General features: G+C 39.4%; 2 protein-coding genes and 1 long non-coding RNA gene across 7 annotated transcripts in view; 1 reads left to right on the forward strand and 2 right to left on the reverse strand.

Annotated features, from left to right (window-relative positions):
• Positions 1-437: 437 nt before the first annotated feature.
• LOC109968276 (uncharacterized) lies at positions 438-7659 on the reverse strand. 2 transcript variants are annotated; one of them, XR_002276077.1, is made up of 4 exons: positions 7347-7659; positions 3541-4016; positions 3284-3404; positions 438-2389 (listed from the first exon to the last, which is right to left on the reverse strand). It is a non-coding gene; the product is annotated as an uncharacterized LOC109968276 (long non-coding RNA). The 2 variants fall into 2 exon arrangements; XR_002276076.1 differs by lacking the exon at positions 7347-7659 and having other exon boundaries at positions 3541-4916.
• Positions 5494-16816, forward strand: chmp2ba (charged multivesicular body protein 2Ba). Its single transcript, XM_020614432.1, has 6 exons — positions 5494-6199; positions 8792-8883; positions 12103-12297; positions 13713-13815; positions 14118-14224; positions 15248-16816. The coding sequence occupies exons 1-6, from the start codon at positions 6163-6165 to the stop codon at positions 15362-15364; spliced, it is 651 nt and encodes a 216-aa protein (XP_020470088.1). The 5' UTR covers positions 5494-6162; the 3' UTR covers positions 15365-16816.
• Positions 16817-17858: 1042 nt separating this feature from the next.
• pou1f1 (POU class 1 homeobox 1) overlaps positions 17859-23975 on the reverse strand; it is a 17874-nt gene continuing 11757 nt past the window's right edge. Inside the window, exons 4-7 of one of the 4 annotated variants that reach the window (XM_020614430.1) lie at positions 21054-21356; positions 20741-20905; positions 19913-19973; positions 17859-19823 (exon numbers count right to left, since the gene is read on the reverse strand). In XM_020614430.1, coding sequence (XP_020470086.1) covers positions 19583-19823; positions 19913-19973; positions 20741-20905; positions 21054-21356 — 770 coding nt within the window. In that variant the 3' untranslated portion in view covers positions 17859-19582. The remainder of the gene's footprint in view (positions 19824-19912; positions 19974-20740; positions 20906-21053; positions 21357-23975) is intronic. The other 3 variants (XM_020614429.1, XM_020614428.1, XM_020614431.1) reach the window with 3 other exon arrangements.

Genomic DNA, 23975 nt, shown 5'->3' on the forward strand with positions numbered 1-23975 from the left:
CATAGATGATGATGATGATGACAATGATGATGATCAATTATTATTATTATTATTAGTATTTACAAAGTTGTAAGTGTTTATAAGTTTGTAAGTGTTAACAGACTTCGTTTGGTCTGTAAACAGACTTTGATATGTAAAATTGGTGGAATTATCACTTTCGGTCAAAGAAAATGTACATGAAGAGCAACTATCTGCCAGTTACTGAAATGTTATATTACTAGATAATTCTTCTGTCTTAATTCACACATACACACACAGTATGTGTCTGGCTATGCATACAAGGTGGGTATTTCCCTGTCCCTGTTTTAGTAATGCTGTATCCTCTTACAGTAGCTAAATCCTCTTCATAGTGTCTGTTAGAGGTGGGGGAGAAGTGCAAGCATTTAAGTCTAATTGAAGAATCATTAGTAAAACTCCAAGTCCATGGAATGATGCAGTATGCGTGGAATTTTATTCATTGTCATATTCTGCAGGTAACTCGTACTGTACATACAAGATATGCCTCATCAAAACTTAAAATCTAGAACATAGTCTTGATGTATAATTCAGTACAAATGAGACAGAAAACAACATGGTCGGATCATCTGCACTGTGGTAACACTCTAATGAACAAAAGACAGTCATTTGTGAGTTAATGGAAATGGAATTTTCCTGTTAAACTAAGGAAAAAAACCCTGTCAAAGGCTTTTTTGTTGAACAAAGCGACATGCATTTGCCTCTTCATTATCTCAGTCATCTCACGTATTCAGTTTCAATTGTTCTAACCACTATTGTACATTTTGTAAATGGAAATGAGTTTTAATTGCAAAGAGCAGACAATGACAAGTACTTCTCTCACAGTGTGTTTGACCGACTGTCCCCATAGCGTAATGTCTGACTGTTAATACAGTGACCAGCGGATACTCAGTTCCCTCAGGTCACCAGGCTGACCTTGCTTAAAAAGCAGATAATTGCTCCAGCTTTAGCTCAACATTCTGCATGTGTAAAGATAATGGAAACTGCCCGGGCTGAAGTTAATGGAATAATGGCAGCTCAAAGACAGGCTAATGTATATGGAGGGTAATCCATCTGATGGATGCGGCTCTTTCTTAGAGGGTCAGACTGGGAAATATTTTCTTTTAAACAAAAGCTGGACATGGATTTCTGTGTTAAACCTTAAAATGTACAGCAATTTGAAACTGTGTGCCCTTTACGCAAGACATTTGAATTTATAATTTGGATGTGTGTGAAGTTAAGCATGCACCATTTTGCTCTATTACTTTACAGAGATAAATTTTGCTATCTGGTTTTAAACAGTAACACGGGGAAGAATGCAGACTGACTCATATTATGTGTGACAATAGTAAAACGCTCTCCAGCAAAGATAAGAAACAGGATGATTTAAAAAAAAAAAAATGTTATAAACCACTGAAGAAAGGGAGACACAGGGAGATTATTTTACTGTGCTAGCACCTTGAGCAGCCGTGATGAACCGGGCCAGTTGCCTATTTTGGGGCACCTCATTTCTTGGTAATTTGATCAGTTTCCACCTTTACAAAACACTGGTTATTGCTTTAAAATGTGAAACTTTATAGATAATATATGGATGGATGGATGGATGATAAAGTAAATATGCTAAACTGAAAACATACTATTGAAAAGAACACAGAACTGTTTTATATTCCCTTTTGTTTCAATCTTTCTGGCCGAGTCTTATCTATTCTCTCTCGCACTTTGCAAGTACATGCCTATCTTATTTTAACACTTAATTCTCGAATACACAACACCAAAAACAAAATTGAAACCATTGGTTTAAAACTGCTAGCCTTAGGCCATTCTGTGCTTTTCCAGCTTGATTATTCTCAAAAGACAAACTGACTTTACACACCTGTCTTCTTCTCATCACATATTACATTGACCTGTCCAGCACAGATTCCAAAGGTTCACATGTTTTAACTTATGTATATAAAACATATTCAGTTTAAACATATTATTCACATGTGTAATGGCCATACACAACATATACTCTTTGTATAAATACTATATATCATCTGTATGTATACATCCATGCACTACATATTGGATATATGTTTCTCAGTGGACTGACTGACATAGTACATCCTCTCACTTTGTCTGTTTTCTTCTTAAATTTACTTTGCAGAGCGAAGGACTCGTCCTCTGTCGCCCTTCCAGTTCTAATGACTCTAATTCCCTCCTGCTCATGGCATGTCTGAGCCTCAGCGTCTGCTGGGACCACCAGCCTACTTCAAGTGGTCACAACCTGGCCCTAGGGCGAAGAAGACCACAGGCTGCAGAAACAGAAGAGAGGGAGAAAGGGCAAACACAGGTTCTGGTTTGATGCATGTAGGATCTACTCCCAGACAGATTGGCCTCCTCAGGCAAAAAGGACCTGTGGATAAAAGAGGATGTCATTGAGCCGTACATGTGTTTGTGCCTCACTGAGTGTGACATCCAAGTTTGGCAACAGCAGCAGATTTGAATAACACCTTACTGTTTGACCTTACTCACAAAACCAACAGCAGCATGCTTGCATGATTTGCGTCTCTCTGTGTGTGTACGTCTTTAAGAGCTCATAATTCCACAACTGCATTTAAATGCAAAATCTGCCTGCTTGTGTGTGTGTGTGCCTTGTGGGAGGCTGGTGAGGTTGGGGGTGGCAATGATGATGTGCAAACACTACAGGGAAGAATAATCTCTCATTACCCACAATTCCCTGATGCTACACTGCTGGTGAGTGTAGATTTGTCCCACGGGCAGAAATGAGTGGAGTCACTCAGTCGATTTATTAGACCATCCCAAACTCCCTGCCCTCTGTCTCCCCTGCTGCTCTCACCCTGCTTCCTACCATCCTTCTGTCTCTTCCCACTCTCCCAGTCACCTGCTGTCTTCCATATGTTCTAATTCCTCTCCAGTAGGTATTTTGTTTGGAAATTGATCAAAATGTCATGTTAACAGAAAAATACAAGATATAATATCATCATTTCAAGACATTATATCATTTTCTCATCTAACTTTAGATCAGTGTATTTAATAAAATACTTTTTTTAAACTATTTTTTTTTTTAATAAATGGACAGAATTAACCACTTATGGCAATGGGTCTGACCTCATCTCTGATCTTTGGTTTCTGTTTAGCAAAAGGTTTTCCTGACTTTTTGAATACCCTGTAAATTGCACCTTCTCTCTGCAGCTCGCCTTTATCTGTTACACTGATTCATTCCTCTATTCTTTTCTTTGATTTCACCCTGTCTTCTCCTTTGTTTTCCTATCCCATTGGTACTCACTGTGTCCTCCCTGCCTCTTTCTATCTAGCTTTCTCCAGCTGGGTAGCAGTGAAGTCTCCATCCATCAGAGAGAAGGAGTACTGTTGAAATCCTTCGCCTCCCATCACAGCCCGTTGTATCTCTGTGTTAGCATACAGACATATTTCAACCTAGTTATATGTCAGGGGGCAATAGGAAGAATGCAGCATACAGTCATATCTTACATGCTATTATCATTTTGGATTTATTCTTGATAAATATGGGAATGAGACACACACCCTGAGGAGGCCTGAGGGAGGTTTGTTGAAATTTTATTGCAAATGACAAAAAAAAAGAGAGAGAAAAAAATAGCAGATAGTTCTGCTTCCATGTGCGGCAGATGCTGGCCTTCTGTTAGTGTAAAAATGAGATGACAGCATGAAGTCAGGATTGTCTCTCTGTCTTGAGTGAAAAAAATGTTCTGATTTGTAATTAGACATTCTACAATTTTCGAGCTAAATACAGTAAATGTTATTTGCAGCTTTTTCAAATGAGAGTTTTTGTGTTACTGAATTCATTTGTGTCTAAATTACAGTTTATTAAGGTTGCAAGAATAAAAGGTAACAGAACTGATAAAATTTTGGGGTGTTTTTAGGAATAAAAAAAATCAGTGTAGTGTTATTTGTTACTGTCATTTTCTGTCATTCTCTGCTCCGAAAAAAGAAAGACCTCTCACAGCTGGACCCAAAACTCAGTTTCATCTTTGAATGTCCATCTGTGAAGAAGAAAAAAAGACACACAGTTGTTACCAGAATGCAGCCACAGTCATCAAGTGAAAAGATTTGTGCGATTTGTTCAATGATACCTTAAAGCTGAAAAGCCTGATGTGCTTTATGGCTACAACTCCCACTGATTGTGCGGAGATCTCATTTCACACATGAACGTCTTTCTGGTGTGTGTATCCATACACTCTGTAGTTAGTGCCTTAACATTACATGTCTGCTTGCCTCTGGCTAGATCATAGATTTGGGGGTGGGGGTGTTAAAAAGCCGCTGAAACATTAACACAAAAATCTTCGCCTTAAAGGATGATTTTAACGTTAACAACAAAAATACAACTAAAGTGTGTCATGAGAATATGCTCATGTTCAAGTCTTTTCACTGTGTAGTTGTGATCAATTCTACAATGCTGATATTCTTATTAGCTATACTGTAAGAATATGCCCAAATTTTATCCCCAAGTGTTGATGTACAGTACAGGCTGTTACTTTGCAGCTGAAAAGCTCAAGACATATAGTACAGGCTTGGCAGTGTACCTACAGGCCCTCTGGGCACTTGGGGCTAGATTTATCACCACTTGGCCCTCTGATGATGAGACATTTAGGCGAGGGTCCCTGTAGTCCTCCACTGATTAGAGCCAAACATGTTCCCTAATAACCTTTAACAAGTACAATGCCTCAGGACGGCATGCCGATGCACACAGGTGAGTGTTTGTGCACACACACATTCTTGGAGATAGAGAAAACAGCTAAGGGCTACCCATCCTCCTCTCCTCAAAGTCACCTGTGTCTCCTCTGCTCTGGCCATAACTTGGCATTTCTCACTATCTGTTAGCTGAGATCCCTTACATGCTCTCTGCTAACCACCACCCCATCCCCCAACACACGCACACACACACACACACACACACACACACACACACACACACACAATTCTTTCTCACACACATGCACCAAATTGAGTTGGTTATGGTTCAAGAGTCCCACCGCCACATAAAGTTGCTCTCAGCATCAGGATGAAATAAGACAACACACATATATGAATTCACTCAGGAGCGTATGGAAGACCACTCCTGTGGGGATAAAAAGGCTAGGAGTGAAATGAAGAGCAGAATTTATAATGCCACAAGGAGCTGCGGTGTGTGATTTTATAGACAGTAATTCTCTTTGTGGATTATTTCCTTAAAGTAGTTTACATATCTGTGTGCTATGACACATGCATGTGGTGTTACATGCTTAGATGCTTAGATAAGTTGTAGGTATCATATGCATGTATACATCACATGCAAAAACACACATAAGACTAATAAGGAGGGAAAACCAACCAGGGAGTTGGATTAAATATAATGTAAATATGAAGATAGAAATCCCTGCAATAAATAAATGATATGTGGCCCAACATGATTTCATTCTGTTACTTAATAGCAAATATAATACATTTTTTATTGCCAATGAACATTTATATCACGTTTCCCTGCCTTTATGCTGCTTTCAAAGACTGTATAAAATGTTTTTCTAGTGTAGACAGTGGACTTATGGCTCAATAAATTTAAATTTAAGCAAATGTTGTTATATTATTTTGTTATAGTTTTCATGCTGATGTGTCTGCACTTGTCACTACCTTATTAATCACCAGAGCAGCTTTCACTGGTTTGAATATCATACGATCATAACAGAAGCACTGTGGACATACAGTCACTGATGAAGCAACGGCAGCAACAACAGGGTTCCATTGTTTTATGGGTCCTGGGTTATTCTTAAAAGTTACTCCATCCATGTTTAGATCCAGAAATACACTGTCGCAGTTAGCTGCTAATTCACACACATTCCTAAGGATATACACTTTTATGGTTTCTTTAGTATTTTGACGTTCCAGACATGCTGTAATTTCAAAAAAGGAGATTTTACGGGCACAAGTGAAGGCAGCAGAATAGTCCCGTGGTGACGTCACGTGGAGCCGTTGAGTCAGTCAGCTGAGGGAGGAACTCCGACAACAGAAAGTCAACCAGGAAACAGGCTGCTAAATTGACCCGTCGGCCGGTTTGACACACCGAATTCACGTTAGGAAAAGCCCACACTAAATTAGTACAGGATTTATATTTGATATTTAACTTTTTTTTTTTTTTTTTAACAAAGCAGCGACATGGCTTCTTCCCTTTTCAAGAAGAAGACTGTCGATGGTAAGTTTGTCATGTGTAAAATAAAGCTAGCTAATTTGTTTTTAGCCCTCTTGTACAGGGTGATGTGTTGCTCCATTTTAAATTAGCCACTGTAGCTTATCCACATTCAACGCTGACTTGTTTAACCTGTTCTGGGTGTAGCTGAGTCAACAGTCACACTGTTGTCTGAGGTCTAAAACCAGCGTGTTGGCGCTGGCGAACTTAATGTAGCTTCGGCGAAACTGTTTTTTGTGTATGGCTGGAATATAATGTACTTAACTCTGATCAACAGTAGGTGGTTGTGCGTGAGACAAGGGTCGTTTAGTATAGTTCCCACTTAACATTACTGCTGAAACTGATCGATAGCTGTCTGTTAGCCCCAAGTAGGAAGAAGGTGCCTGTATTGCTAAACTAGAGCCAAGGTAAAGTAATGTCTGGAAAGAAACACTTGTCCTATATATCATTAAATCTATATCAATCCGGTGTTTGTGTCAAATAGATATTAGTGGATCATTTGTTTTCACTTTTTAAAACCTTAAATATTGTTTATTCAGACGAATCGGAGGGTTACCCCACCTTAGTGCCAAGTCCCACATCGCCATTCTCAGAAAGACATTAAATGACTTGCAGATTTGTGTTAGACACATAGACTGTAAGGCATCTGTCTTGCTGGGAATGAAATGAACCAAAGTATAATCACAAATGGAGTTTAAAAAAAATGTAATGAAAGGGAAACGCTCAATAGTTGGATGTGTTAATTTTAATAAGCAATGCACAGGTGTCAAAAATCAGAAAAGCCAATTAATTTGACCCTTTCTCTTCTCCAGGCAAGGTAATCAAGCCTTACAAGGTCACACAGGAAAACGCTCGGCCTTTCATTTTATAAAAGTTCTTGAATAAATTATTCTATTTCAAATACTTATTAGGCTGACTGGTAGGGCTGGATTGCCAGAAGGAGGGCAGACTGAACCTCACCTCCTCTACCACGAACATGTGTTTGTGGAGAATTGCATATATATATCTATATATATATATAGATATATATATATATATGTTTAAAAATATCATCTGTTGGTAATTCAGATCTTTTCACAGCACCGCCTACCTACTCCTCCCATCATTGTCATTCCAGTTTCACCCGTACAGATAATGTGCATACTGTACTTACTGTGCTACTTTACTCTTCATGCCAAGTCGCTGTCAAATCCTCTCATCTGACATATTTGGCCGTCCTCCATCTTCTTGTGTTGTTAATTTCTCTGATCTGTCGTCTTCTGGACATAGTTTTTTCATTGTTGGGTGGTCTAAATGGTTTCTGTTTATTTGGCGAATGAAGGGGGGGGGGGTTAGATCACACATATTTGTAGGATGACATCCCTCCCACTTTGAAACGTTGACGGTACGTCAACTTATACGTATACATACGTAGTTCTCACGAATGATGTGATTGCTGAACTTTTCACAAAGAATGGGTATTTAATTTTGGCAGTGTTTCACCCTTTTCTAAAATATATTTTAGTTATATAGCATCTTAAAAATACAGAGCTGAATTGGGATTTAGAAATATATTATTCAGTGTTTCATCGACAGAGAACTCTGTTAATCTCACCAGGGAAATTAAGTTGTTACAGCAGCAAATTACCAGTAAACAAAGACAAACACCAAGGTTTGCTGAGATTCATTCATTTTTTTTCACCACTATAGTGTCAAAACCTTTTGTGTCTTTCCAAACAACCCATCGTTTATCATGAGAATCTGTACACTGTTGCTTTTGATGAGGCTTTTCTCCCCTTTATTTCCATGTTAAAGGGTTATGCTGTGCGGATTGTAAAGACCTTTATGCCAGATTTGCCATTTGTCATAAATAAAGCTGACCTTACTTAACTTTATGAATTAATTTATTTCTGGATTTATTTTGAATTGTCACTTTATGTAGTGCTTAACATCCAGAAGCACCTCTGAATTGACTCTGTGTGTGTGTTTTTGCTTTACCCGTCCCTCACTCAGTAGCTGTGGATCAATGTGTGACTTCAGGGTCATACGGTGTCTCACATGGTGACACTTGATGTTTGTGTTGTTTGATTTAGAGCTGACTCTGTATTGGTGCAAGCTGTCCAAATGCTTCCACCGCTGGCAGTGTGTTCTCAGCGTGCTGCTGATTACTCACGGTATCTCGTGTGCAAGTGGGCACACACTCAGGCACACTCACTATTAAGGCACTGAATAGAATTGTTAGATTTCGTCCATGTAGCTGACCTAGACTTCGTCCTGTAGTGGTGTCCAAATTGAAAATGTCATCATGTTTACAGATGTTTCAGTTCATCTTTTCACCACTGTATCACACCTTAAAGAGGTGCCTTAGAGGGTGGTTTGCCATTAAACCATTAATGGGAAGATGCCACTGTTTTTAGGTTCCTGTCAAAAGAGTGATGTGAAGTCCAATGCATATAATTATGTAAATTCAGCAGTGTGTATTTGCACTTTGTCTTTTCAGTATCTGGAACAAAAGGTTGTTGGGTTATGTGAATACAAGTATTGTCGATTTTACAAAGTATGGACTGATCTTTTTCTTTTCCTCTCTCTCTCTTTGTCTGTCTCTTTCTCTCTCAAAAGACATAATCAAGGAACAGTCCAAGGAGTTGCGTGGCACTCAGAGACAGATCACCAGGGACAGAGCAGCACTGGAGAAACAAGAGAAGCAAATGGTGGGACACACACACACACACACACACACACACACACACACAAGACACAAAGAGTTTGGGAAACAAAATATTTCTATGCCATGCATTTCCTTATATTTCTACTTATTGCATCAATGCTTAATTAATATCCTTGTGCTCTCCCAACACACACACACACACACACACACACACACAGCTAGAGAGATGCATATTGCTGTACATCCACTTCCTACAATCTGGGATTCAGCCTCATTGTTTAATGGGTGTAAAGCAATAGATAGGAATGATCTGATAAGTGTGACTGTGCTTCAGGCAAGTAAGAATGCACTGTCGCACACATTCACAGGAAAACACAATAAGACTACATTCACAGGCAAATGCTTCCTCCTTTCTGAAAGATGAAAGAAGCTGCCTGTGTCCTCTCCCCTCTGTTGTGTTAAGTAAATATCATACAGGACATAATTACATCCCCTGGGGAACCACATTTTAATTCCTCATTAATACTTTCTGCTAATTAGTCTTGTTTTCTCTTGAGCGTTCTGAATAAAAGATACTTTCCAAAAAAAAGAGGAAATGACCTATATCTGCAGTTTACCATCATCATGCTCGTTGCCCTCCACCTTGCAGACTTTCACTGTGACTGCATGTACACGCTCACACATTCACATGCACACAGCATAATGCTGCGTTGCTTTTGAAGTTGGAAGTCGGAATTTCCAAGTTGGAATTTTCAGCTGCAACGCCCATTGAAGAAGGAATTCCTTCTCGGAAAGTCGGAGGAAATACACCATCCCTGACTTTAAAATCCAAGATGGCTACACCACGCAAAATATACCGTTTATTAGCACTTGTGTCTCATTTGTCTTACCGTACCAGTCGGACAACCAGTACTATCCAACCTTTGTCTGATGGATTATTGCCACAATGTTTGTATGTGCTGACACCTCGTAATGCGTTGTTATAAACTAGTATTGTTAAAAGTGGCTAACCACCTCAAACCCCGTCTGTGTTGATTTTTCGACTTGGCATTCTGGAACGCAGTTAACTCGGGTGTGACATCATTCCCAGCTCCGACCTCCGAGGTAAATGGAGTGCAGCATAACAACGGCACAGCGCAGCGGTTATCCACTGAAAGTCAAAGTACTTTTAAAGTCAAGCTCTTCATTTTCTAAGAAAGAAAGCGGGCAAAAATAAAAGACAGACATGTCCTGAAGGTCCACATTCAGGAAATTAGGCCATGAATCCATTGGTTTGTCCTCCCTGTTCTGCTAATGTCCTCTGTGTTGCAGTAAAAAAAAGAAGGAAAAGAAATGAGGTCATCCATATTGCAGGTTCCATTAAATTTGACTGTAAAAAGTGTTAATATCACAGTTAGTCTTTTCACAGTGCAGTGAAGCTTTGCATTCCATATTTTATTAATCACAGTTGGAGTTGATGCTGCTTTACAGTTCAGTTCTTTCTGTTTAACATGTTTCAGTAGCTTGTGTCAGTAAAATATCTAATTAGGTCTTTTTTTATGTTAGGCCAGTTTTAGACTATGCAGAAAACAAATAGGATGAACTTTGGATTCTTGAAACAAAAAGACATTGAAAAAGTAATGAATAAAAAAGAAAACCACCTGATTAAAGGTTGTATCAGCAGCTGTAGAATTCCACACATGTTTCATCTGTTGTACATAAAAATCCACAACAAGCAACCCAGATTAATTCCAGCCGTCCAGTTGTGCAGTGCACTCCTTCATATCTAGGAAGGCACTATCTCTCCACCACTCGCCTCCACCCCCTCCTCCTATTTTCTGACAGGGCAGTAAATAAGACATTATAAGAGTCACATCAGTAGCAGCCCCACTGTGTGCATGCTTTCCTCATTAATACATTCATAATGCTCTAGAAGACAGCAGTGTTGACATTATTATTGTCACCGTGTGACTTTTTTCCACACAGCATTGGCATTCATTTGAATTTTTTTCCCTCTTCACAAGCAGGAAAACATAGAGAGAGACTAGACTAATGCAGCTGTTTGTGTGTGTGTGTGTGTGCTGGAGACAGAGCCAGAGCTGAGTGGGGAACGTCTGTTGCTTTTGCACTATAAAACATTAATAATTGACTGTTGTTTCCTGGAGAGGATGCCTTCAGTGTGCACACAAGAAGCTGTTGTGTGCAGCAGTGCTGAGAGGCCTGCTTTCTGTAACCTGGAGCTCCACCACTGTCTCCTGGGATGCTCACACACACAGTATTCCTGTGGGCAGCAGCATGTTTTCTGATGTTTACCAAACCTAAATGCACATATTTGCTTGCCAGTGAGGAACATCTGATCCATGTGACTGTATTTACTATTGTCTATACACAATGGTCTCCTGGGAGCATTGTGGATACATTTAGAATCAGTTCATGGTGTTTGTATAAATGCATACTTGTACCCTTTTTCTAATGTAAAGTGCACAAGAAAAAAATATGAATCATGTTCACCATAGTCAAAACAATAGATTTTCTGAGTGGGCAGAATTGTTTTAATCTGCATGCACATACCCATGAGTATACTGTGTATGGATATACAGCAGGAAGAAGAAGGCATGTGACATACTGTACTATGTGAGAGTCAGTATGGATGGATACGCTACTAAAATGAGGTTCTCTGCTAAATAATGACCGTCTACAAGGTTCCATCCTGATTCTTTCAGATCTCAATGTGCCTTTTGTCATGCTTAAGCATGTGTGGTTGCTGAAACAGATCAATAACTGGTGACACTCACTGACATAATGAAGCTCTAAAAGCATGACTTTGGATTGAAATGCTGTGGCTAATCTGTACTATGTTACGGTTAGCTCTAATCCCTCTGTTACTTGTAGTGTATATTCCTATACACAGTGACATTATCTCTAAATATAATGCTTATTTTTACTGTGAGGCAGATGACTGACTTAACCCATGAAACCAGGGGAAATGAGCACCCTCAGCAGCCTCAATGGATTTGTTCCAAATAGCTACAGCATATTTGGAGCTATTAGTGGCTGCTCCCCCTGCTTTATCTTCTGCCATTCCATACCATTCTGTCATGTGGGAAATAAAATGTTTTCTTACTATTTTCATAAATATTTGTTTGGTATATTTGTATGCAAAGATAGTATGCAAGTTTAAGGTGATGTTTACAATATTAACATTAAGTAGGAAAAATTGAGACACAAAGAATCTTCTAAGGGTTAGGTGTTAAATTCTGATCTTCCTTCTCTCCTTCTCCAGGAGGCAGAGATCAAGAAAATGGCAAAGAGTGGTAACCGGGAGGCATGTAAGATCCTCGCCAAACAGCTGGTCCAGCTGAGGAAGCAGAAGAACCGGACGTACGCCGTCAGCTCGAAGGTCACCTCCATGTCTACGCAGACTAAGGTCATGAACTCCCAAATGAAGATGGCTGGTGCTATGTCCACTACAGCCAAGGTGAGGTCCTGGAGCCTGTCATTCAGTTCTGCTGGTCTGAGGTCCGGTTTTTAAATTTTTAATGTGCTGAGATGGCAGGTTAGCTTTTGTTTGAAAGCAGAAGGGGGCTGTATTAACAACAAGCAAAAAATAAAAAGTGAATGTGTTAAAAGACAGCTTTTGTAAAAAGTAATACCTGCACACTGTGTACGACCAGAACAGGCCACTGAAATTATTATTGTCTTCATATTCATGTATTTTTTTGTTGTTTTGCATACCTTACAAACAGATTTAGTGTAATTAAAGACGGACAGCTCCTTCATTGCTTAGGTTTGCTCCTACTTTGATTAATATTTAAATGGCCATTTACTCTTGATATCCACTATATTTAGTTCACTTTTAGAAAAGTTAGTTTTGAACGTGAGCTAGTTTTAGTGTCTACTTCTATCAGCATTTTAGTGTTGTAATTAAAGTATTAATGTGGAGTGTGTTTATGTTGAAAGCCAATTCTTGCAGCATGATTGTTAATGAAGTGTGAAAGGTAGTAATTGGCCAGGAGCGATGTACTAAACAGAGTCAGACTTAGCAAACACAGACAGGTCAAATATAATTAGGCTTCAGTTTAATGGAGTGTGATGAGGTGGGTGTGTGACTGTGTTTGTGAGACAGAGAGAGAACGTGCTAATTGTTTTATGTCAGACTTTCTTTTTATACAAAGATGTGCACACATACAACTCTTGTAGAAAAAAAGTCACATTAAGTTAAGTTTATTCAATAATAAGTGCAGCACTTTCCTCCCACATTATTGGATGCTGTAAGCCAACATGATTTGGACCAGTACAGTAAAACAGAGACAAGGATATACAGATGGGTGACAAATGAAAGGAAAAGCCAGCATAAAATATCTTAGCGAGATGCCTCCAGAACAGCTTCAGTGCACCTTGGCATTGACTCTCCAAGTCTCTGAACTCTACTGGAGGGATGAACACCATTCTTCCAAAACATTTTCCCTCCTGTGGTGTTTTGATGATGGTGGTGGAGATGCTGTCTAACACGTCGCTCCAAAATCTCCCACCTGTTCAGCTGGATGGAGATCTGGTGCCTCAGGCCACGGCATATGATTCACATCATGTTCATCCTCATCAGACCATTCGGTGGCCCCTTGTGCCCTGTGGATGGGTTGCACTGTTAAAGAGCCCGCTCATTTCTTCAGGGCTTTCCTGTCATTTGTCACCTATCTGTATGTTATCTGTTGTGTCAGGCTCAGTTGTGAAAGTAGGCCACATTTGTGCTGATCCTTCACACAAAGCTGCATAGCAAGTTTTCTAGAGCCCTGTTTCAACCAAGCTGATATTTCCTTGGCACACTGATGTATAATGAGGGCAGACGTCCTCTGGAATCAGATTTACTTAACCTTTGTATAATAATATCAACAGACAATGCAAGCAGTGAATAAAAAAATGGATCCACAGAAGACCCTGAAGACAATGCAGGACTTCCAGAAGGAGAACATGAAGATGGGCATGACCGAGGACATGAGTAAGGATACACAAAACACACATTCACACACAGGGAGGTATGGTATTTAGAGGCTAACACCACATTGTCAGGATATATGTTACCGATGTGAGGAGTGACATGTTGCAGTCTGTTATGATGAGAGCAATAATGAATAACCATAAATAATCATTTTAAACAGGTGTCCACACAAACATATATTTACTTGCTAAATCTATCTCACTCTCAAGTCCAGGTTGCGACTGAAAATCAGTATGTTGACTTGCTTCTAATTGATCCATTTGTCCCCTGTCGCCTCCCTCCCTCTTTCACTGTCCGTCCAGTCAACGACACTTTGGATGACATCTTTGAGGAGTCTGGAGATGAAGAGGAATCTCAGGACATTGTCAACCAGGTTCTGGATGAGATTGGCATTGAGATCTCAGGAAAGGTAAGACATTCCAAATGAGAAACGAGCTGCCACTAACCTGATACTGTAGATTGTACATACCTTAATTTTAAACTGTTTACTGGGACAACACTCTTTAAGCCCATTGACAATACCAGTTTCATTTGTTTCTATCTATTGAAGTGTTTTCACTATTCAAAAAGTGAAAGCATTAAATTGTACCACAGATGTAACTTGTCTTCATGGACAAGCAGAATGGAGTGAACAAAAGTGCTCCACATGTTTAACTCCACTGTTAAAATGCATTCCAGCTGCCACATGGTGGGGCTAGCCTTCAGCTCTTCTAGCTCTGAATACTGCAGTCTATATAACTGCCAGGCTGACCATCTGCTGTGTGACTGTCTCCCCCTGCGGGGCTCCATGAGTTATTACCTCTCATAACACAGTGTGGAAAGTCTCAAATTGTCCTATAAACAAGCTCACAGCTGGAGAGAAACGAAACAGGCAGGGTTTATAAAAACCTGCAACACTGGCTTTCTCATTCAACCCTAAAACTTAAAGGAGGTCACAAGAATCATAAACTGTGTGTGTGTGCAGCTGTGGCTCAGGGGGTAGAGCAGTCAGCCATCAGACTATTTAATAAGTTTGAATTGAGATCTTCATTTATTTAATTAGGCACTGAATCCAAGATTGTTGTATAACACCAGATAAAAGGCCTAACGAAGCTTGCAGCACTGATAGTAATTGGCCATAAACCACAAACTTGGAAATCTATACATTAAAGAAATTGTGATAACTTGTTTTGCAAAGGAAAGATTATTGATGCTGGGGAAAAAAGGCCTGTTTAACTGAAACCAAGGTAGACGATAGTAATTTAAAGAGACATCAAACATTACTTAATGCAGTTTGAATTATTTAATGTAGTTAATAGTTAATAAACATTTTTGACAATAATTGATTAGACAATTAGCAGCAGCAGGCAAATGTTGTGATTTTAAATGTGAACAAAGTTTGAATTGAGTGTGTTTGCTAATGGGTGTTTTCTACCCATGTGTGCACATCCAGATGGTGAGAGCTCCAGCTGCAGGAAAGAGCATCCCTAGTGCAGCCTCGTCCTCCAAACAAGCCACCATCTCTGACGACGAGATTGAAAGACAGCTCCGAGCTCTGGGAGTGGACTAACTGTCTTCTCTGTGTTAATGTTCACATTATTAAACCAGTGCAACATTAATACTGAGAGATACAGACTCTGCTAGGCATATTGGTTTTGTCATGATTTAAATGCTACAGGTATAACAAAGGGTGCACACACACACACACACACACACACACACATATACACATTCAGAAGGTATATATTAACATACATATTCTCACAGTCTTCAGCAGGTTGCCTTACAGATGATGAGGGCAAAACTTGATCTATTTATGCAGAGTTATTTATTATGACACATGCGTGGCTACAGCCTGTTGGTGGACCAGTAATTGATGCTTGATCTAAACAACCACCTACACTGTTGTTTACCATCCATCTCTGCCTTTACAAGTGCTACAGTGTATATATGACCTGACAGTGTGAACTTTTCCCATTGGATGCTTGGACAAATTTGTTAATTATATAAACTATCAGCTTTTACCTGACTGAAGATGGGTGGCCTTTCTCCAGCGAGTTTTCAATGAGTAAAACTCCAGTGAGTAAAGCTTCGTGGTTCCTACTCACACTTTTTACCTTCTTTCTTTGTTTTCGCAGGCTAATTTAAAACCTATCTGCTGTGCTTCTACTGAGGCAAACTATGTTTGTCAAGGCATTCTCTGGCCAAGGTTTCCATTATTGTTTGGATACAGTGCTGTTTGATTCATTTGTCATCCTGGGTTATCTGAACTAGGACACATGCAAGTGAAAGGGAGAAAATGCATCAGCACTGAGTCAGTTACTATCACCAACCAAAGACAGCAACTGGTCATTAGTGAGTTATCATGGTTTTAAGATCTGTAGGGACGCTGCCATAGATACTGGAGACAGATAGATGCATGTAAAATGTGTACGTGACATTGATGCCTTTGGGCTAGAACAAGCCCTTGACTTGTAAGAGATGGTGATATTGATCAGAGAGCAAACTAGCATCTAATTAGTGCCACTGTGGTTGTGATGTTGCACAGTGTCTGACTTAACTCAATCAAGCGCAGTTTAGGACGAATGAAGACTGGCATATCAATGATTTGTGAATCAGCCGTTTGATGCTACCGAGTAATCAAATGAGTTTTTTGGCTTCTTGCTATCTGATTGTGTATCTTCTGTTGGACTTGGGAATTACATAGTGATTGTAGGATAGCACTGGTCCTGCAGTCTCTCTTCTCTTTCAGCTGCTGTGCAGTTATTGTCATTTGTTATTTGAAGCTGCCTCACTCACAAACATACACAGACACTACAGCAACAGAATGATGGAAGTGTTTGCTTAAATGACACTGTGACCCTCCTCTTCAGAGCTGAAACTGATTTCTCTGTACAGTGATTTGTTAATGTCAGCCAGCTTCAGGCTTCATGAGAGCAACAAAGGTTTACGCTAATGTTAATGTAGTCTTTAAGTTTCTCTCTCTCTTTCTCTGGATTTTTGTTTCGATATTGATTCCCATTGCCGAGTTTTTCTCTCTCTCTCTCTCTGGACTTTTGTTTCGATATTGATTCCCATTGCCAAAATACATTCAAAATGTGTTCATTCTGTCATGTATCTGACATGCACAATTCATAATTCACTGAATTTTGTAAATCATTCTTACCTCTCCCTTCATATCCATCTTTTGTGATTGTGAGCAACAATGTTATAGCAGATGTTGACATTGAGTGCGGTGTTTAGGAAATTTCCACACTTTTAAAATGTGTGTATACTCATTTTTCTTTCCTTCTGGTCATTGTTGAGTGATTCTGTAAAGGGTTTATTTCTTTTGTAAGGAGTAAAGTTTCTTCAGATACAGTTTGGTGTGAACCTCTGTGTTATAGCATCACTGGATTAAAAAAGAGGGCCAGATTTTAAAGGATAAGGCTCATTATTTTCTATATTAATAGTATTTGCAACAGTCCTCATACGGAGACTAAAGCCAAAAATGATTTGACTCTACTCACCGTTAATGTCTGTCAGTCCTGGATTAGTTTATTTTTTGTTCCATAGATCTCCGTTGTTCAAAAATGATTAACAGCACAGTAATGAAACACATTGCTGCACTGGATGACATGTTTCTTCATTACGAAACACAAAGCCCTGATATTTGTTAAAAGGTTCTGAACAGACATAACTGTTTATAGCGTTGGACACTACAACAGTCAGTGCACGCATGCTGCATAAACTCGCACAGCAGCAGAAGTTCACCCCGTCACATATTTCTCCATCGATATAAGTACAAGTGTAAAGTATAGGTGTGTAGCAAATTGAGTGGAGGGGTGGGGGTTGTGAACCTTTAGGCACAAGACACTGAAATGCACACTGACAGGGGTGAGGAGTTTACATGCACTATAATGTTCTCTCAAAAAAAAAATCAATAAAATTCCCAGAAGTAAATTTTGGGTTTAAGAAGTGTCTTAGTTTAGTTTTCAGCATACGGTGCCCATAACCTTCCACTGTATGGCCTTAGAAATGGGATGGCAGTCGGTGACCCTGCTGCATTTATTTCCTCTGACAACAATCCGTTTAGACAGCTGTGTGTGAATGACAGTGGGAACTGCTTGTTTCAGAATTAGTCTTTATTTATGAACCTCAAATGACACCCACATACAGTAAGTGGTACAGTTCATGTTGTACACCCAACCACACTTCCTCCTAATGTCTTTATTCATAGTGTGATGTAACAACACCAGCATAAATGAAAGATGGTACATGTAGTTGTTCATAAAACACAGTTTATTGGTTGCCAAATACGAGCTGAACTGATTTACCTTTCAATGGCCGGGAACTGAAAGGGACCATTTTTAACACAGTAAAATTTTGCACTACTGTAAACCGGTATGTCTTTGGCATTATAACCTTTTCAGTCAAGTTGAATAGAGGCACTTTGTATCAATCTGCATGAGATATATTTTCATTCATCCAATCATTTCCTAGCTCTTCCAGACACCAATCAATGGTACCTGTAAGTTGATTTTGTCTGACAAGGTGTGTTAGCTTGTTGCTTTACTTTACTCAAGACGTTTCATTCACATCAGTCATCCAAAACAGGTCAGAGTTGTGACTGGCTGATGTTCTTTTTTTGTATGACACTCTGTCAAGACAGCACAAAACAGCATAACACTGACAAACATGAAAAATTAAATCTGTCTTATAAGAGGGAAATAGCGGACCTCAGATCCATTTGACAAAAATGTCAAAAAGCCTCACATATCCCTGACTTCAGGGCATAAATCAAAGAGCTAGTAAGCAGATCAACATAATGTATTAAATTGGAAATAAATAGGTTATTGTGAAATATTAAATATATTACTGTTTTTGCCACGGCTGTGTCGGTTAAAATAAAATATAATCAAACATTTATCAAAAGACAGTGACATAATTTCAAAGAAGACAGACGTATCAGCTCTAATCACAAATTCACAAACATACAACTATAGCTCTGAGTCCTGCTGTTCAATGCAGACATAAATGTAGAATACTTCATTTAAGCAACAACATATCCCTTCTCGCTTGCATAGAAAAAGGGACAAAGTAGTATTGCTAACATCTGGTTTTAGGAAGGCACATGCCTGATCTATATGAGTACTTATCTGGAATCTGATGCTGGTGGATTAAATTATATTTGATCTGCGTGGTTAATATACTGTACTTTCAACATTCATAAAGCAACTTTGGCACAGCCAAGATTCAATACATTTAAATGTCAGGGTTGGGAGCTGCAGCATCAAACCAGCAGATCATATGCAGTTAATAAAACCTTTTTATCATAAAAAAAAAAAAATGTTGAACTGGCTGCTTTGACAATTACACATTTTTTTAAAATGGAATTTTTCTGGCATTCATGGATCTAAAATTTTTAATCCAATAAATAAGAAAAATAATACATTAAAATAGGGTTAAGAAAACTGCTATAGGGGCTTTTTGTGCTAATTAACCCACTGCTGCTGATAGTGACTTGTTTTAATAGCAAAGTTGTGATGGAGTCCTTCCCCCCCTCAGGACGACTGTCACAGGATAAAAATTCCCATCTGAATGTTAAATCAGTAAAATAGTTTGAGGTGCATCGGCAGCTGCTTAATGCAGAGTGGAAGGGTTTTTGATGAGGTGTTGCTGGTCCCTGTTGAGTAAAACTCTTCCACTTCATGTTGGAATGATTTCCGACAGACATGTGATTTAAAAATGACACCTTTTCACTGTCTGTCGTCAGCTATCAATAAACGGACTCTCTCTGAACATTAAATTATGTCACTGGTCTTTGTGCTTTACTCATCTGTGCTACACAGTTTGGATTGATTTTGCTCAAACAGGAGCTGAGGTTGAGGCTCGTTTTAACCCTTTTCTCCCTTTGGCGTCGGTTGCAGAACCAGACCCTGACCACTTCCTTTTCCAGATGCAGACCTTTGGCTATCCGGGCTATTTCTTGAGACGATGGCTTACTTTTCTCTACAAAGCTACGTTCCAGGGCCTCCTTGGCTCCCAAGCTGGAACAAAGGGCAGAGAAGAAATGAAAACGAGAAGTCGATGAGACTGAAGAAAAGTGTATGGTATGCTTGCTCATTACAGTGGATACCTGATAGTTGTTCTCCTTTTTCTTTTTCTCTCATTCATCCCTATTTTATCATTGTACAAAGCTGCAGGAAAGAAAAAATGCGGTTACTCTGGTATGCCTGCGATTTTCTGTAAAATAAAAGAAAAAAGGCCTCAACTATCAAAATATTCTTCCACAATGTTTTCTGTGCCTTCCTGGTCCCCTCCAGGAGATCACAAGATACAGAAGGGTGACAAATGAAAGGAAAAGCCAACATAAAGTATCTCACCATATGCCACAAGAACAGCTTCAGTGCACCTTGGCACTGACTGTGCAAGTCTCTGAACTCTAGTGGAGGGATTAACACCATTCTGCCAAAAGATATTCCTTCATTTAGTGTTTTGATGATGGAGGTGCACTGGTTACTGTGAAGCACATCATTTTCATACTCATCAAAATGTCCGGTGACAATCTGGGTACTGTCATCCTGGAAGAAAACACTCATTTATTCAGATTTTCCTTTCATTTGTCACCCACCTGTACAACTTAGGAGGTAATTAACAGGATAAGACAGAAGAGAGAACATATTTCAGTCCCAAAGCATTTTTCTTAAATTGTCTCTATACATCTAAAGATCATTCAAATGAAACAGACTAAGAAAGGAAAATTATTCTCAGGTGAAACGGACTCAGTCCTAAAACAAAAACATTGAGAACCACTGCCCTAGATGACCCATAAGCTGCTGGTAGATCTTCATGATCATACAAGAAACGCTTGGCTTCATAAAGCAAGGGGTTTCACTACCTTACTGAGAAGAGAAAAGAGCACACTGCATTTCAATAAATACTCAGTGGAATGTGCGTGACTCACCACCAGCCAGCTCAGCTTCATCCAGCCATTTTGACAGAATGGCCTTCAGTTTGCAGGCGTTCTTAAAGCTCAACTGCAAATTTTCAAAGCGGCAGATAGTAGTCTGGCTGAACTCCGAGCCGTGCACTGCAGCGAGAGCCTCACCTACATTAGTCTGGGTGTAACCTGGCAGTCAAAATGAAACAAAAATAGAAATGCTTTACACATACTGTGCATGGGCAGAGCAATAGATGTGTGCAAATGCAGAAAGGGGTAGGATGGTGTGGTTGGATAGTGAGATCATTTCAAGCTATATTTAATGATTTGTACTCACCGAGTTTAATCCTTCGTATTTTGAAGTCGTTGGCAAACATCTCCAGCTCTTGTATCTGTGGGGAGTCCATGGCAGGGACTTCTTCAGGGTCCCGCATGCTCTTTCTTTGGCTGTCAGCTTTTATGTCTCCGACACTGGGGCCCCCAGGGACCTCATCAGTCGAGAGGAGGGCCGAGGGCAGCGAGGAAAAGCCATGGCTTAATGCACAAGAGCCACTACTTAGACCATGATCTGGAAACTTGTACAAGCAAGGAGTAAGCGACCCTGGAGAGAGAGAGATAGATGGGGTAGAGAGAGGGAAAGCTTGAGAGAAAGAGACATAAGGGAGACCCTCAGACTGTCAGAAGTGTGCTGAAAGTAGCATGACTACCATCCCCTCATGTACTCTGACAGCCTGTGTGTTGACAGCACGCAAACATTTTGACATGCCCCTGTGGGACACACTAAGCTACTAGGAACAACAGCTGGAACCTAAAAGCTAATATTTTTGTCTTTGTTTATCATTTTGCTTTGATTTTCCAAACAAACACCCTGTAACTGTCTGGCTACTACATCCATACCCAGATGGTTAAGGGCTCAAACAGTGCCGTGTGTAAATGTGCACTATGTTGTATGTAGTGAAATCTAATCTCCCAGTTCCACACTTGGGTGAGGTACAATAGTGACACCTGAGCCAGCTCCATTCACAGATAAAAAATCATGAGTATGAAAGGTCTGAAAATCAGTACTGAAATAATTGTTGTGTTTTAGGGATTTTCACTGGTCTTTACACAAAATACTACAGTTTGATCCAAAATTTTAAAGTTGTTGGCAAACATCGCTAGCTCTCGCATCCTCTCAGATCCTCTCAGATCCTCTTGTCCTTGGCTTCCGTGCAGCCACACAAAGCCGAGTTTGCTTTTTATGCTCATACTCTATTCAGGTAAATGAAACAATACACAAACCTGTTAAAAACGTTTGTACTCATGTAACACACCATGGACTAAAACCTTCATTATTTCTGCATGTGGCCGTGATGATAAGTGGTGGTCGCTGTTGCTAATAATCAGTAGTTTCTTCATTTTGTTAGTATTAATGACCAAATAGTGCCAGAGAAGCAGATGGTTGGATGACTAATTGTCAATTGGAATGGTGTTTCCCATGCATCACCACTCAGATGCTCTGTAAAAAAAAAACAACTGCAGTGATTAATTTCACTATCAGATCAAAAAAAAAAAAAACTGTATATACATTAATATAGGACTAGTTGGTAGGCAATGCCTAGCGGTCAAGTCTGGTCTTCGCCATCTTTGTGATTGCATGCTCATCACAGTATCCCAGCATTGCTGAAACTGTGATTATAATGAGCAATGCAACACTCCCCTCTTGTGTTAGTGGGGTTACAGTGCAAACTGTATTATACGACTGCAGTACCTCATTTAATAGATCCAGTGTTATGGGAGATTTAAAAAAAGCATTTCTGGTTTTAGTCTCAGCTAACTGGGTTAAAATTACTGTACACTTATATTTTCTTTTTCACTTATTTTAAAGGAGATAAACAGACACAGCTCCTATTAGCACAGTAGCATAGCTACACACTGTAATAGCCCAACTAATTAACATTCACCCAGGTTTTTAAAAGGACTACATTAGCTTAACCGTTCTGGAACATTGCTCAGTAAAACCATTCTTTCTACTGAGCTGGTAAGACTGAGACAACCCTCCAACAGCTTGTCTCATTTAAACTGAGCATGTAGGGCACAGCATCATTTTTTAACCGAGCCTGAGATGACAACAGAGCTTCATCTGAAACTCACGTACAAGACAGGAGTGAAATATTGTCTGACAACAGCAGTGAGCCACTTTGAATTCTCTCTGGGGGAATAAAGTGAAATAAATACTAAGTGCAGTACATGTAATGACACTCTCAAGCCCCCGGTACAAAATGGCTGAGTTTCCAAAAGTGGACTAGAGAAAAGGAGACTGTCACTGACCTGCTGGATTACTCAGACTATACACCAGCTGGAGAGCAAAGTGGCAGATTCTACACCAAAACCATATATACATCTGTGAGTTTGTCTTATATTTATGGTGTCAGGAGGAGGATGGAATCTCTTTGTAATACTAGGAGGTAATATCCAGTTACAGAGTACGATATGTCTTCCTGCAGTGGCCTATAGTTTTCAAAGCTCTTTCGACAACTGGGAATCAGTTTACAAGACTGGGAAGCAGTTTACAGAGAGGAAGACTTAGACAAAGCATATGAGCAATTTTTAAATATATTCATGATATATATGACAGGAACTGTCCTAGTAAGCAGTATAAAAACAAGAGGAATTACAGTGGGAAACCGTGGATGAGTAAGGGATTACAGAATGCATGTAAAAAGAAGAATGCGTTATATAAGGAATTCATAAAGGACAGATCAAAGAAGGCAGAAGAAAAATATAAGTCATATAAGAACAAATTAATTGAGATTTTGAGGAGATGTAAGAAACTATATTACTCTAAAGTATTAGAGGATAATAAAAATAACATGAGAGGTACTTGGAATATATTAAATAAACTGATTAGAAACAGTACCAGCATGAGTAACTACCCTTAATATTTTATGGATAATGACACACCGGTCAATAGATTTGAGGATGTAGTTGATAAGTTTAATAGGTTCTTTGTGAATGTTGGTCCTGGTTTAGCAAGAAGCATTTGTACAGATGATACATCCATCACTATAAATAATAATACAATCGAAAGGAACATGAGTTCTATGTTTTTGAAGCCCATAGTTGAAAAGGAAATTATAGAGATAGTGAATAAATGTGGTAACAAAACATCTAGTGATAGTGATGGCATCACTATGACAACTGTTAAATGGGCAATTGAGGGGATATGCAAACCATTAACCCATATTTTTAACATGTCATTTCGACTTGGTCAGTTCCC

This window comes from Monopterus albus, unplaced genomic scaffold (assembly GCF_001952655.1).
Source record: "Monopterus albus unplaced genomic scaffold, M_albus_1.0 scaffold146.1, whole genome shotgun sequence".
NCBI classification, from domain to species: domain Eukaryota; kingdom Metazoa; phylum Chordata; class Actinopteri; order Synbranchiformes; family Synbranchidae; genus Monopterus; species Monopterus albus.